This window comes from Lutjanus erythropterus, chromosome 3, assembly GCF_056507025.1.
Source record: "Lutjanus erythropterus isolate fLutEry1 chromosome 3, fLutEry1.hap2, whole genome shotgun sequence".
NCBI lineage: Eukaryota > Metazoa > Chordata > Actinopteri > Lutjaniformes > Lutjanidae > Lutjanus > Lutjanus erythropterus.
The window spans coordinates 1,022,167-1,037,143 of NC_139319.1; the positions used below are offsets into that span (position 1 = coordinate 1,022,167).

The 14,977-nt window shown below is 38.1% G+C and overlaps 1 protein-coding gene and 1 long non-coding RNA gene across 2 annotated transcripts; one reads left to right on the forward strand and one right to left on the reverse strand.

Moving 5' to 3' along the window:
• Positions 1–4,270: 4,270 nt before the first annotated feature.
• LOC146329324 (uncharacterized) lies at positions 4,271–12,395 on the forward strand. Its single transcript, XR_014769806.1, has 3 exons — positions 4,271–4,363; positions 6,106–6,271; positions 12,263–12,395. It is a non-coding gene; the product is annotated as an uncharacterized LOC146329324 (long non-coding RNA).
• Positions 5,755–13,309, reverse strand: LOC146329325 (creatine kinase M-type). The gene is made up of 9 exons (XM_084714598.1): positions 13,279–13,309; positions 12,739–12,785; positions 12,291–12,489; positions 11,485–11,642; positions 10,143–10,275; positions 8,684–8,840; positions 7,432–7,555; positions 7,010–7,199; positions 5,755–6,252 (listed from the first exon to the last, which is right to left on the reverse strand). The coding sequence occupies exons 1-9, from the start codon at positions 13,292–13,294 to the stop codon at positions 6,092–6,094; spliced, it is 1,185 nt and encodes a 394-aa protein (XP_084570724.1). The 5' UTR covers positions 13,295–13,309; the 3' UTR covers positions 5,755–6,091.
• Positions 13,310–14,977: the final 1,668 nt, after the last annotated feature.

Here is a 14,977-nt window from a genome sequence, read left to right on the forward strand (position 1 = left end):
CGGAATCGATAAGTGGAATCAGAATCGTTAAGATCCTCCTCCTGCTGGCTCATGCTCAAACTGTTGCAATAATACTGGAGCTGTTGGAAACGATGTCAGTAGTCAAAAAACATTTCAGGTGGTTCAAACACAAACTGTAAAACTCCTTAAATCTTTCTACACATTTACAGCTGACAGAACAGAATGTGTTTTCATTTTTTATTTTTGTTGCAGATTTATTGTTATTATTGCTGTTTGAAATGATACCTGTCCAGGTGAACATGTGCAGGTACAGTATTGATCAGTGGTGGTCTGTGTACAAAGTCTTTTTTTTTTTGTCCACACTGTTTACAGTCATTATTTTCCACCACTGAAATCTTATTTTATTTTATTTTATTCTTATTTTTCAGGTCTTTCAGCAGCGAGACAGTGAGATGAAACCAGAGCTGAGGTTCAGCAAAGCAAATATCTGAACTGTTTCCCGTTCACATGTCCCCGCCTCAAACTTAAAGGGCCAGTCTGGTGTTTTTCTATATTTTTCTGTTTCTTCAACAAACCCCATGTGCATGCCTGCAGCTCTCAGCTCCAAGCCCCCTGGTTCCTGCTGAAGATGTAAATGTGTAGTTTCATTCAGTAGTTTCCTCAAACAGCTGTTCGCTGTAGTTTTTATCAAATGGTGCATTTGTTGAGGGCTATTTTCACCGGCGGATTAATCCACATTTGGTGCAACTCACACAAATTGCAACAAGAACAAACTCAATTTGCGGCTTCAACTTGTTCTTAATGAGAGACAAGAAGTATTGATGATTGAATATGAATATGGCATTTTGTGAGAAAAAAGGGGTAAACATCACACAAATTACAACAGAAAATCTCCTCTTAAAACATATGAAGATCTAAGAGATCCAAGTAGTTGTTCAAAGGTGTTTCTTAACCATAATCTGGTGCCACTTTTTTACTTCCTAAAATAATAATTTAAATCAACATCACTATGTCAGTGCACCTGTACAAAAGGCATCATAAATTCCCTCTGATCCAAATGAAAGTCAGTTAACATAAATAAAAAGAAAATATTTAAATGAACTTCTATATTACTTTTGAAATATTTCTGACTGTCAAATTGGCACTAATGTATAACAACATAACTGTTGGTAATAATGAACATAAACTTGTCATGTTATGTAGTACATGGACTAATCCTACTACCTCTGAATAATGGTGGATTTGTCCCTGTTGATAACTTAAATGGGGGGTCAGGTGTAAATAGCTGAACAGCAGCTGTGTGCCTGTTCCTCCTTTTTTTTTATTTCCAAAGCTTTATTTTTTATATCAAACGTGCACCAGAATTCACATCATGCATTCAAAGAAAAATGTCAAATTAAAATGCAAAATGTAAATGCTGCACTGCGTTTGAATCATTAATACATAAGAAACACTGACGCACCTTTTTTTGTGACCAGATTTATTGTTTTTGGACCCGCCCCCTCCATGACAGACCAAGTAGGTCACAGCAGAGTCAATAATTCAATAATATAGTTCAATAATTTATCGTCATAATTTTTGCATGAATTGCACTAGAAATCACCCAAGTTAGAGTCAGTTTCAAGTCTAAGTCAAGTCATGAATACCAAGTCGAGTCTTTTATCTTAGTCAAGTGAATCTCAAGTTCTCTCTTTTTTTTTTTTTACATAAGTCTGACTTGAATCAAATTGTGACTCAGCTCCCACAATTCTACAAAATGTTTTGTTTTTGAAACAAAAAAGTGCTGTTGTGCCAGTAAAAGTGTGTGGAGAGTAAATATAGGCCTGAATACGTCAAATTTGGATTTGTAAAAGCAGACTGATCCTAAGCTGAAAGCACAGTGTGTTCAGGGAGTAAAAACCTATCAGAGTGCTTGTTTTTGTTGTCTTTTTTAGGGGTCATGCAGATGCTCTAACCGGCTATGATACACACTCAATACTTGTCAGGAGTTATGTTCATCATCTCATCATCTCAAAAAGAGAAATATAAAAATAACCAGACTTGTCTTTGAAAGGACGACTCCAGCAGAATTTGAGTTTCTGATCAATAAGATGTTGGAATTGCCCTTTAAGCCTGTTCATTGCTGTTTGCTGTATGTGTTGCACCACTTAATGCCTTCTGAATGTACTGCTTTGTATTTCTGATGCATCCAGCAGTCTGGGGTTTTTCTATTCTTTTAATTTTCTCTGTATATTTTGAATTTTGATCCCACTAATCTTTGGCTGAGCATCAACAGAGCCTCTAATGACCTCAGCTGGTCTCTGTGGTGTCGAGGTCCAGAGGGTTCACTGGTGCAATGGTTCTCCATCGTCACTGAAACTGGAGAACACTTTGTACTGTATGTTGTAGCACTTAAAAACCAGGAAGGGAACAAACAAACAAGAGGTGAGAAGGTCTTAATATGGCGCTGCCTTCGTGTCACGTGGGAAAGACTGTAAATCTGAGCCTCTTACTTGAAAATAACCTTCACCTCAGCTCTCAGATAGGGACTAGTTCCAGGTGACTCTGATTCGTCAGGCTCGTCACCAACAGGACAGTAGCAGAAGTCCAGTGTAGCCGTGATGGATTCGTTTTAAATAAAAATCACACAAATGAAACATTTTCAGCAGTTTGTGTCAGTTTTCTTATAATTTTTGGCATAATTTTTCAACACACAGAATATTCAGGTTAATCAATATGTTATCATGGAACATATCAAAAGAAAGAACAGATTTGAAAGTTTCAGACATAAAAAAAAGTTTTGTTCGAGCTTCATTCAGTCTTTTTAAGCACTTGAACATTGGTTGGTTGCATCAAAAAATCCGTTTTTCAGATAAAGAAATAAGAAGATGGTGTTTTCATGAAAGATATTTTTAGGCAGAATATCAACCACACATTTTTATTACTGTTTTTTTCATCACTTCATATTATGAGTGTGTGACATCACTGTCACCAGTGTAGCTAACGTTAGCTGTGTGTGTCCACCGCCCCCCGACTGAAACGCTCTCCGCCCCGGATGCGGTGTGACCGACCTCACGGTGTCCCGGCTGCTGTGGAGGTCTGCAGACTGCAGGGGAAAGATGATTCCTCACACACACAACAAAGGGTGAAAAAATGAAACGGGCTTCGTTACAGAAATATTTCCCACAGCGGGAAACAGTCAGAGCCTTCTAGGCCGGCAGAGAAGACCAAGCATGTCAGCATTTTCAAATGTTCTGTGAAGTTTCTGTCATTTAATAATTATTATCTTCTAATTCTGGCCTCATTTTCTCTCAGATTTGCTTCAGAAACGAAAAGTTTACTGTCCTGACAACATGAAAATAAGAGTTATCCAATCAGGCTTTGTCAAAACAGTTCTCTTTTTATGAACATTTAAATTTTCATGTATCACTGTGGTAGATCTAAAGTGATTCATATTGTCCAATTGCAAAAATGTGTAGCTATACATGGAATTAAAAAAAATAGTTTTAATATTTTGTAAATGCACCTACGCAACTATATGCATCATAGTGTACGTCTGTGGCTCGGCATGTTTTCCTCTCACCTTTACTGCTGGCTGGTCTTAACTCTGTCCAGGTGAATTTGACATTCATCTGTTACTGGCTGGTAGATGTATTTAAAAAAAAAAGCAGGTAAAGGTAAATTTCCCACCCTGTTTCAGACACTTGAATCTTCTTTATTGAAGCAGCTTCCAGTGGTGGACAACAGCAGACAGACAGAAGAAATATCACTGCAGATATTCTACATATAACTGTGTGTGTGTGTGTGTGTGTGTGTGTGTGTGTGTGGTACTGAAACAGTGAAATCAGACTAACAAGAGACTCAGAATGATTCATGTAGGTATTACAGCTCTTAATATCATAAACTTCATTATAACTTGGATTATAGCAGAGTAAAAGGTGAGTATCTACTGCTTGAGATGTTTAACAACCACATCAAGAGCTACAACTATAAAAACATCATTTTAAAAATCATTCAAGTCAAGCTGGCAGTTTATAAAACTGCTGTTTTAATTTGCTTCTCTATTTATTTACCTGTATTAATCCTCCTATTTATTTACATCCCCATTTTATTTAGTCATTTATTCATTATTTGTTTATATATTTACTTGATCCATGATGGATCCTGCTCTCAGTCAACCAATAGCAGCAAAGTTGACCCCATGACACACTTTGAATGACACAGTGTATTTAATATGGAATATTCATTTATAGAATTAATTATTTATTTTTATATTTTGGTACAGTTCCGGTCCTCCACACGTCACAGGGCAAAAACCAATCAGTGAACGGTACAGGAAACCGTTCAGTTTGAACCGAGCGGTGGTGACGACATTAACGGTCAGCTATGACCTCATCAGAAGTCACTGTTGGAGCTTTTTGAGGTGAAGAAGGATTCATATGATTTTAAATGTCAAACTGTGGACAAACTTCATGACTGTCAACAGAAAAACATCAGCGTGGAGACGTACGGTCACGTTTTCTTTCCTTCCAGTTAAACCGTTTATGCCAAACGACTTTTCATGATTCTTTTATGGATTTGAAACAGCTGTGTGTGTGTGTGTGTGTGTGTGTGTGTGTGTGTGTGTGTGTGTGTGTGTGTGTGTGTGTGTGTTTTGTTCTCATGCTAGATGAACAAACAGGTTAGCTTATAATGTAGCTAACAGTGTTGGTTAGCACTAACTGTGTGTGTTTGAGCAGCTTAGTCTATAGTTAGACTCAGCTAACCCTTTAATTGTAGCTATACAGCTAATTTAGCTAATTTTAACGGAACCAGTGTGTTTTATTTTCATGTAAGTAATATTCCTGTTAAAGGGAACATTCCGCACTTTTCATGTGGCGGTACAGGCAGTGTTGAGTTCTCTTTATGCTGGTGTTGTATCCCTCTGCTTTACAAAGTAAGGTTGCTGTAGGTGTGTGTGTGTGTGTGTGTGTGTGTGTGTGTGTGTGTGTGTGTGTGTGTGTGAAATATATTTGCTGGTGATTTCTCTGTGGAGGCTCATTCCTGCCACTGAAACAAACACACAGTATTTTTTCGGACAGTGTTTAACATTGTGAAATTATAAATTCTGCTAAATTTTAACTGCTTTTCTGAGTGTTTTATTAGTGTTAGACTAGTCAACTAGTCTAAATTAAATTTAGCATTTAATCGACAGGGAAATTAGTTGCCAGGAACATGCCTAGTCATAATGTGTAGTGTTGTAAGGGGCTGCTAATCAATCAGCACACTTTTGTATTTTCTAAAATAAACCAAGGGGAACCAGTTGTTTTGTATCACCTGAACCAAAGTGTTACCTGGATGCTGACGTACTTAATCAGTACAGGTTTGCAGGGAAGGGCTCTGTGTAGGAGGTAGTATTATTTTGTTCTGGTGAGATTGAAAGGATGTTCATTTTAAATGCTAAAACATTCATCACAGTAATGACAGTAGAGCAAAAACTGTGTTGTGGGTGAGTGTGTCACCAGTGATGTCACCAGTATACCACCCTGCTGCCATCAGGCAGGTGATAGAGAACGATCTGCTGCAGCGTCTTCCTGCAGGATGTGGGACCAAAGAATTTATCCTCAGCATTAATTAGTTTGTTCTGTATTTTTATTTATCTCTACAATCACGTCCTTTCAGTCAATCAAAGAGGGAACTACAACAAAATCTCATTTTACGGCCTTGTTGTAAAAGGTTTGACAATATCTTCATATCACATACAGCAAATACATGTGAAATAATTCAAATCAAATAAATTTGATGGCAGCACAGTGAAGTCTACTCATCAAAATTTAATGACATCACACAAAAGCAGAACACACATTAATTAAAGACACCTTATGTTGTTAGTTTTTAATTACAGCTTATTTGAAAGGGTTATTGTAGGGATTTGTAAAACAATAACTTTATTTGATCATATAATCATAATATCAAACTGAATGTCAATAAATGATCATTTTTTAATGATCTCCTCCTGGAAACCAGTAACTCTAGAAGTTGTTGGGTTCAGGTCATAAATACATACCAGACTCTCAGTTATTTTTCTCTAATTTAACAGGAGGTCAAACACTTCTGTCTGATTGGTCAGTCTGTTTGTTCTCTCCTCACTCCAGCCAATCGTCATTCATGTTTACTTCTGTGCAGGAACGAGGTCATCGATGTCTCGGCCCGCCTCCAGCCTCTTCTCCATGGTGACGAGCAGTTTGACCCCGTCCACCACCAGCTGGGTCAGACCCACCTCACTCACGCCGAAGGTCGCCGCGTTGCTCACATGATACAGCGCTGGGGATTCTGGGAAATGAAAAGGCAAGTAGAACCGTTCTCACTTACAGGTCAGATGTCCTGAAGAGGTACTGGACATGTGGGTCATAAACTGAGACACTTAACCTGTCAGAACTTTTATTTAACTATTAAAAATACTACAAACCATAAGAATGGTGATTGTATACAGACAAAATGTACACTCTCCTTGTGAAAATCACATCCAAAGTTCAAGCCAAGTAAATTTTATTTATTTATTTATTTATTTATTTAAAAAGGATCCCCATTAGCTAGTGCCTTTGACACAAGCTAATCTTCTTGCTGCTTGCTTGTCAGATTTGTTTGATCCATGTTTATATGTATAACACACTTCATTAATCTCTTCTAATAGAAGAAATGTAGCTGAATTAAAAAGGAAACAATTTAAAGCAGCATAAATTCATAATCTTTTGTGAGATGATCGCAGAGCAACTTTCCCCCAACCCTTAAGCACCATTGCTTAGTTTTATTAAGCCTAATATTAGATTAAATTAAACTGTAATACTTCATTTGGCGTGAAAAGACAACAGACACGTCATCTACAGCAATGAGAAAGTAGTTTCTTTGTTTGTTTCACTTACGTGCATTTAATGTAAAACCACCATGAAAGCACATAGTGAATTTGCCCTGGCTGCTGCAACAAGTGACATATGAACAGCCAATCATTTATCAGACAAACTGAGGCCTACACTGACCTGCGTTTCTACGGACAAACCTGAGCCAGCTGTGTCAGTTCTGCTCTCGGTGCCTGTTGTGTCCATGTGGATCCTCAGTCTCTTCAGGACGTCCTGCAGGCGTTTGTGTTTGGGGAGGTGTCGCAGTCTGAGGTGGACTCTGATTCTCAGACCCGTCCCCACGTCGGCTGGAGAGCTCGTCACCCATCCCAGCTGATGCTTCCAGATGAACGGGTGTCTGAGCGCTTTGTAGAACTCCTCCAGCTGGAGACACAGAGAGACGAATAAACAGTCAAAGACTGGAAGCTCCTGAAAGTCAAATGTCGTCTTTTCCACTGCTGGAACTTTGTCAAAACCTCAGAAACTCCAGCTCTTGAGAGGTGATATGGTTAAAAACAAACAGGTGTAGTTAACAGATTCACCAAACCTGCATACAATTGAAAATGCATCGATTGTCATTTCATTAAAAGCAAATGAGAGTCGACCAATCACTGACCTTCTGCAGGTGGATGCAGATGCATTTAAAGGCCTCAGCAATGTTGGCATCGTCTCGTGTGGACACAAGTTTGAGGTGGTCCTCCATGTTGACCCAGACCAATAGGCTGCCATCTTTACTCGCCCTGTAACAAGGAATCATGGGACATTATGTGATGAGAAACTTATCACACAGGTGGTGGAAATAAGAGAACAGCAGACTGTTTTTGGCAGATGTGACATTTTGCAACGATTTGAATCATTAGATTGAATTCTTCTTGGCTCCAGTTACTGCTCTCAGTGTTTGATGTCCTGCTTTACTTCAGTCCCTCCAGGAAGTTTTAACGTTGCGATCACAACAATTGATTGCAGTTTTTGTTTTATCACTACAACTTTTCTGCAAATGCAAATGCACATCTCAGTGAACTAAAGCTGCAACTAACCATTATTTTCATAAATGATTAATCTGTCACTTGTTTTCTCAAGTAATGCAATAATAGTTTTTTGCCTCTAAAATGTCAGAAAATGATGAAACATGTTGATCAGTGTTTCCCAAAGTCCAAGATGACGTCCTCAAATATCTCAAGATATTCAGTTTACTGTCAGAGGAAAGTAAAGAAACCAGAAATATTCACATTTGAGATACTGAAATCAGAGAATTTGGACTTAAAAAAAAAAGATTTAAACTGATTAATCGATCATCAAAGTAGTTGGCGATTAATTTAATAATCGATTACTGTTGCACTCTACATTGAACCGACTCAGTGTTTAACTTTTTTATTTTGTCACAGGTGCTGAAAACAACACAGTCTGTCATTGTTATCAACATTTATCAGTAATCTGTGCACTTTTATATTTTATCATTTTGTGCTGCTGATTTTGAGCTCCAAATTTTTTTACCTCTTTATGTTCAGATTCTCATTTACAAATAAAGCAGATTTTATTTTAGAATTTTTGTATTCTTCTTTTTGGTAAATTTACTTGAAACAATCAGAATAGAGTTCAGTTTTAGTCTCTGTGTAAAAGTTTCCTTCGTTTTTAATGAATTGCACAAAAACGAAACAAAAGTCACAACTTTAGTTTTGGCAATTTTCATTTGCTGCAGCCATTTCAAAGCTAAAAACACCTTAAACATTGCAATATGCATCTGAACTTTAACCTTGAGTAGTTAGGAACTCAGTGCCTCAGTGGTCAAACTACTCCACAACTTGAACCCTTGTCTAGTCAGACCAGTTACTGGGACAAAAGGACTTGAGGGAAAAAACCAGACTGACCAGACTGCCCTGGCGTCGGGCCAGTCCCGGGCCACGCCTGTACGGAGCTGAGAAGAAGACGGAGGGCTCACGTTCAGCTTCTTCTGCTGCTCCTGGTTCAGCTCCTCCAGTAAGAGGAGTTGACCGGACAGTTCGTCCTCGTCCAGCCGCTGCAGAGCTGAGAACAAAGACGAGACTCTGGTTAACAGTTTACTTTGAAGCCACTTTCACACTGGGTTCGAGGGATGGGAGGAAAAACTTTGTCCTAAGAATCATGATTCTTTTTTTTTTTAGATTCCTAAATTGATTTGATTGATTTTTTTTTTTAATTGCTTCTGTATATATAAATAATTGACATGAAATCCATTGACTCAGTGCTAACATACATTAGGAATTACCATTGACCATTTAATCAGCTGTGCATCACGTGTAAAAAATGTGTGCTCATCATTTTAGGCATTTATTTCCTCTGTTCTGTGGAAACAAACAGAGTTTACACTCCACACTGACCAGCTACGACAACCTCAAAGAGTCACAACTCAGAATTTAGTTTCAAAGTCCAATTTCATACATGAATGATGTTGATGTTGAGGCTCACATTTGTGCTGCTTTATTCATTATTTTCCTCTGGCAGAAGCATGACGAGCAGAAACACCTAAAGTTTCCCTCAAATGTTTTATTTTCTGCTTTTTTATGCAGTATAGAAATGATGCTGCTATAAAACTAACAGACATATGATGTGCATTGTTTTCATAAATATGACTCATGATATAATTACACTTTATCCCGTGGTCTAGTGTTAAAAAAGCAAACAGAAACAGAAATAAATTGTAGTATCGAATTGCAAAACTTGTAGAATCATAACAACAATCAGCTTAAGAATAACACACATAAAAAGATAAAACAGAAAAGATAAAAAAAGATTTAAAAAAAAAGATAAAACAGACAGAAGCTCACGACAGTTCACAAGGATGACATTTCAGTGAGGCATTATACATAACAGAAATCATGAATGTATTTTTACATTAGCAATCACACTTATTTAAAAAAAAAATCCTAGTGACAACACGTGCTGTTGATTAATTGGTGAGATTCACCACAAAGCACAAAAGTAACTGATGGAAGCAGAAAAGTGATAGAAACAGAGGCTGAGTGACACGCTGTCAGTCGCTGCAGCAGCCCCATGATGCACTGAGAGTTTATATTTTTATAACTGTGAGCAGAAGAATGGACACATATTGTCCAGAAACTTTCCAGACTCTGGAAATCTGATGTTTTTGCGTCACAGATGACGAAGAAAGGCATTAAAATGTGAATCTCGACAGTGAAAACACCTTCATGTAGTCTGAGGAGTTCAATGTGCTGCTGAACTGGTTTTAAAAGGACTGTCAGTCGGGTACACCCCTAAATTAAGAGACATCAGCTGTGGGAGCCCAGTCCTGACTCAGCATGCAGCTTCAGAAACACAGACATGCAGTACCTCTCCGGGCCAGTGTGAGGAGCTGTCTGCGCTCGCCTCGGCTGCAGTGTGTCGGAAAGGAGAAGTCTTCAACACCTCGAACAACACTCACCTCACAGTGTACAGCATATGATCTGTCCAAGTCATCGCCCCCCTGCACACACACACACACACACACACACACACACACACACACACACACACACACACACACACACACACACACACAGGTTTAATAATAGATTAATCTGTTTGAGTAATATTTTAAGAATAAAGTCGAAATTCTTTGATTCCAGCTTCTCAAATGTGAATATTTTTCTGTTTTCTTTCCTCCTCTCTGACAGTAAACTGAATATCTTTGTGTTGAGGACAAAATAAGACATTTGAGGACGTCATCTTGGACACCGATGGACATTTTTCACCTCTTTCAATTTATGCAATTTCTTAATAAAGGAAAAACATGTGATGAAGAGCATTATAATGAAGTTCTGTAGAGCTCCAGAGATGTTCTGGTCCTCCAGATGTAAAAAATGTTTGTTTCAGAGCCCAACAAATGTCACATCATCAGGATTAGTGTAGGGCTGCACAATTAATCGCAATATTAGCAAAATTGCAAAATGGCCCAGTGGAATATTCAAATCGTGGAACTAAATTGCAGATTTTTGAGTCAATATTCCCAAATGATTCACCTTTTGATCTTACCTAAATCAGCATGTTTTAAAGTTTACTGGAGTTACTCAAAACCTGGTGAAATATTGAAGTGATGTGTGTGGCTTTGTTCTTACAGCTGTCAAACAGTGGCTTCTCTCTGGGTGAAAGAGTGCTAAAAAAAAGTACAAGTACTGTTAGATTAAAAATAACTTATACACTTAACAGTTTTTGAAAAGAATACTTTGTACTTCTGCAAAAGTATTTTTAACAACAGTAGTTTTATTTGGACTGAGTAATATTTTAGTAAACAGTTGATGTTAGATACATTATCACTAGTAGGTATTCAATCAAATCTTCAGTGTTCTACATTGTTCTGCTCGGTTCTCACCTCTCCTCTCCAAACCTGTGACTACTGCAGAGGATTTGGGATTTTTTTTTTTTTTTTTGTCCCGGTTTTCATTGGCCCATTTGTGATCAGATCGTCTTATTGGCTACAGAAATGCAGATGAACGATTTGGATATGAATTCAAATTGTACTCATTGCTCAATTATGATTTTAAAAGTAACTTAGTAGATTTCACAGTGTAATGCGTACTTGGGTAAGTAAAAGTACAGACTTGAAAATATACCAGAAAACTACTTATTTACAGTAATTTGAGTATTTCTAATTAGTTACATCCACCCCTGTCATCTCCACACTCGGACCAGCTACCTTCAAGTTGTCGTAGTTGACGTCACTCTCTGGCGTCTGGCTGGTGATCTTGTGTTCGTGATGCGCCTCGATGACTCTGTCGAAGAAGTCACAGAACAGGACGTAGGACTGGGCGTCTCCCGCAACACACCCCACAGATACAGGACCTGACCAATCACCTTCAGACACAAACATTACGTATTGATGGATGAAAAACATTCACAATCCTCCCAAACATAAAAAGAAAAACATGGAGTAGTGAACAGAAGTCCTCCTGTACAGCCAGTATAACAGATCAGGTGCTGGTCAGTCACAGGAACATCTTGGGTAAAATACCAAAATAAACGTGAATTTATTAAGACCAAACCAAACATATGGACTTTGTATTTCTAGAGTTTTTTCCCCATTCACTTAAATACAGTCAGAGTTCTTTCACAGCCACAAGAAGAACTGCAGGTTAACACATCAGAAACGCAACAGCTTACTTCACTTTGTGGAATAACTGCTTCACTTTGTCTAAAATATATCCAAATGTAAATCAAATGGTTGCTTTATTACCAAAATTTTAAATCAAGGAATCAAATGACGGCAGGTTTTAAACACAGAGAATTATGACAACAACTAAAACTATTTAAAAAATGTAGGTTATTCATCTACAACTCAAAATACTCAATAACACACTTGAATATCTGTAATTATATTCTCAAACTAATTACCACTGATTATTTATCAAATGTCCATCACATCCTATCATCAGTGTTTTCTAACATTAATCTTAATGTAATTCTCTGACAGCCAGCATCACTCTGACATCACAGTGACATCACCTGGTTCCTCGAGGCCTGGGCGGATGACATCATCGAAGATGACTCCACTGTGGGTGCAGCGGTCGAACTGTCGGCGGTACATGGCCGGCGTGAGGATCCGTCCCATCCAGGTAGAGTTCCTGCACAGGTCAGGGAACTCCTCGTCAGGAGAACCTCTCTTCAGGTTGAACTGGGACATGGGGTCAGGGGGAACCAAACTCTGAACGCACAGGAAGTTGACATAGAAGAGACAGGAAGACATTTTGGTCAGAATGATGCTGCCAGTTTTAAACAATATTTAACAGATGTTTGCTTTGTCTTGTTTTTGTCGTTACATGGAGTAGATATAATAAGATAAGTTTTCTACAAAATGGCGGAGATGCTTTGGGCTGTTTAGCAGTTTAGCTTCAGTTTTAGCTTTGAAGGCATCACTACCTCACACTCTTTCATGCTGGATTGTGATTATTACCTCCAAAATTGGCCTGTACCTCGTCTCCATGGGAAAAACAACAGGAGCTGCAACAAACGTGAAAATGTTTAACAAAATTTTAAACTTTTTATAGGACATCTTTTAAAAATCCAAATGTGTTTTATACACATGATGTGAATTTTGACATATTGTCTAATTGACTGAACATATTAAGAAATAAATTGTGATGAATGCAGTAAAATTTAAAACAGTCTTGAGGAAAAAATGATTAATTGAGTATCTATGAGTGAAAACTGGTTGTGCCTCTTCTGACCTAAATGCTTACGTGTTTGAATTGAATTCACATGAGTCACAAACACAAACATAAGCCATAACTAAAAAATCCTCATCATCAAAATGAATTTTATGTTGAGGAAAAAAAAAGACTGTAAGAGTAATCAGTGATAATGTTGTAATGAAGCTTCACTCATGTTCACTTCATCACTGTAAAACAAACCTGTAATCATTGAAATCCAACCGACTGTAACAGTGAGTTAGTTTACTGAGTGAAAAACAGAGGCATGCAGTGAAAACACTCACGTTTGACCTTCCACATGTCGTCAGTGTGATGGCAGTCGGCCGTCAGTACAACAAAAGGTCTAATAATAGTCGTGTTGGTCCTGAGCAGAGTCCAGTTACAGTCCAAACAACGGCAGGCTTTTTATAACTGCACACAGACCAGCACCGCCGTCTGTGCTGCTGGGGATGGTCATGGTGTCGTCCATCAGGGAGGGAAGTTTAACACGGTTCAGCTCCAAAATAAGAGACCCCACCCCTGTTCGTCTAATGCAGATGCACCTAATTTATTTCTCTATGGTACAAGATGAGACGGTTGGTTCAGTCTGCATGAACTTTGAAGAGGAAGACTGTAAGAAAGAGTAAGTCTACATTAAGATAAGATATATACAGTGTGTGCAGCAGGACAGTAAGCAAAATATACAGCGCAGGTAAGTACATGTTTTGGTAATGGTGAGACATGATATACAGCTGGTGGTATGAATAAAATAAATACACTATAGATCAGATACAGTAAGAAATAAAAAATATTTATGAGCAACTCTTCAAAACAGATTCTGATTTTTTTTTAGTTTTTCTGTGATTGGTCACGTGTGTGGAGGTGTGAAAGTTGGCGGAGATTAAACTTGTGTCTTTTTTACAGTCTTGGCAAGACTTAAATCACTTTTCATGGGAACACCCTGTGGTGATCTTAAAAAAGTCAAATATATTATTGAGGGTTCAGTGGTGTGGTCCAGAGGTCAACACACTTAAACACAACACATGCAACTGACTTAATTTGTTAGCACAGCATTTAGCATTAGACAGCACAGTACAAATATAGAAAACACAAATAAACAAAACAGAAAATTAGTTGCAAATACAGAAAACACAACCAAATACAGAAAAAATATGATGCAAATACAGAAAACAGAACTGGAAACGTAAATAAAATTCAAAACTGTTAATGTGCACTTTTATTCAATTCATCCTCCACCTCTAGCGCAGACAGAAGAGTTCGTATTTGCACTTTTCTCTGTGGAGTCGACCCTCCTGAAGCCCCGGATATTATATTATATTAAATGAAGAAGACATTGAGCATTGAGAGTCCTTGTTGTATCGATGTCACCGTGTTCACAGATCAGCTGTTAACCTGGTGAGTACAACGGTTTGTAACCTTTTTCCTCGGTTTGTGGTGTTTTCTGTTCCTTCTGGTCTGTGTATTCAGGCTTTGATTTCTCTTTGAATAATCTTCTTTAATAGACACCAACATGAAGATAATGTCATGCATACAGGAAGGTTGTTTTTATTACTGCTAGAAATAATAGACTACATAATGATAATGAGATGTACCGTAGTAAACCAGAATTATTCTTTAAGAATGTATTTTGGGCCATGGACCAGCTGGTAGAGAGACGGAGCAGAGACCCCCAGCTACAAATATTCCAGTGAATATTTGAATCTTCTCTTCTGTGTACTTTCCTGCAGCAGTTGTAGCATGGCTAACGTTAGCTGCGTTATCTTACAGTCTGCTGCACTTTCATTGGTTGCTTCTGAATTGGAGGGTCTGTCAGAGTTTCTTGCTCATGAGTCACAAAATGATCAATTGTGGTCTACAAGAGTGTCTGTACACTTTGGACAGTGATGAAACTAATTGGCCAATATGTTTCAATAATACACAGTTCACTGTTAGGGACAGGTGCAGTGTAGTGGTTTAGTAGTTTAGCGAGCTCACATGATTGCA

Excerpts from the sequence above, each read along its gene's own strand:
- LOC146329325 (XM_084714598.1), bottom strand. Across the intron at positions 8,841-10,142 it reads CCTCACACTGGCCCGGAGAG|CTCTGCAGCGGCTGGACGAG; the intron begins GTACTGCATGTC and ends CTTTGTTCTCAG. Across the intron at positions 7,556-8,683 it reads CCCGACGCCAGGGCAGTCTG|GGCGAGTAAAGATGGCAGCC; the intron begins GTCAGTCTGGTT and ends TCCTTGTTACAG.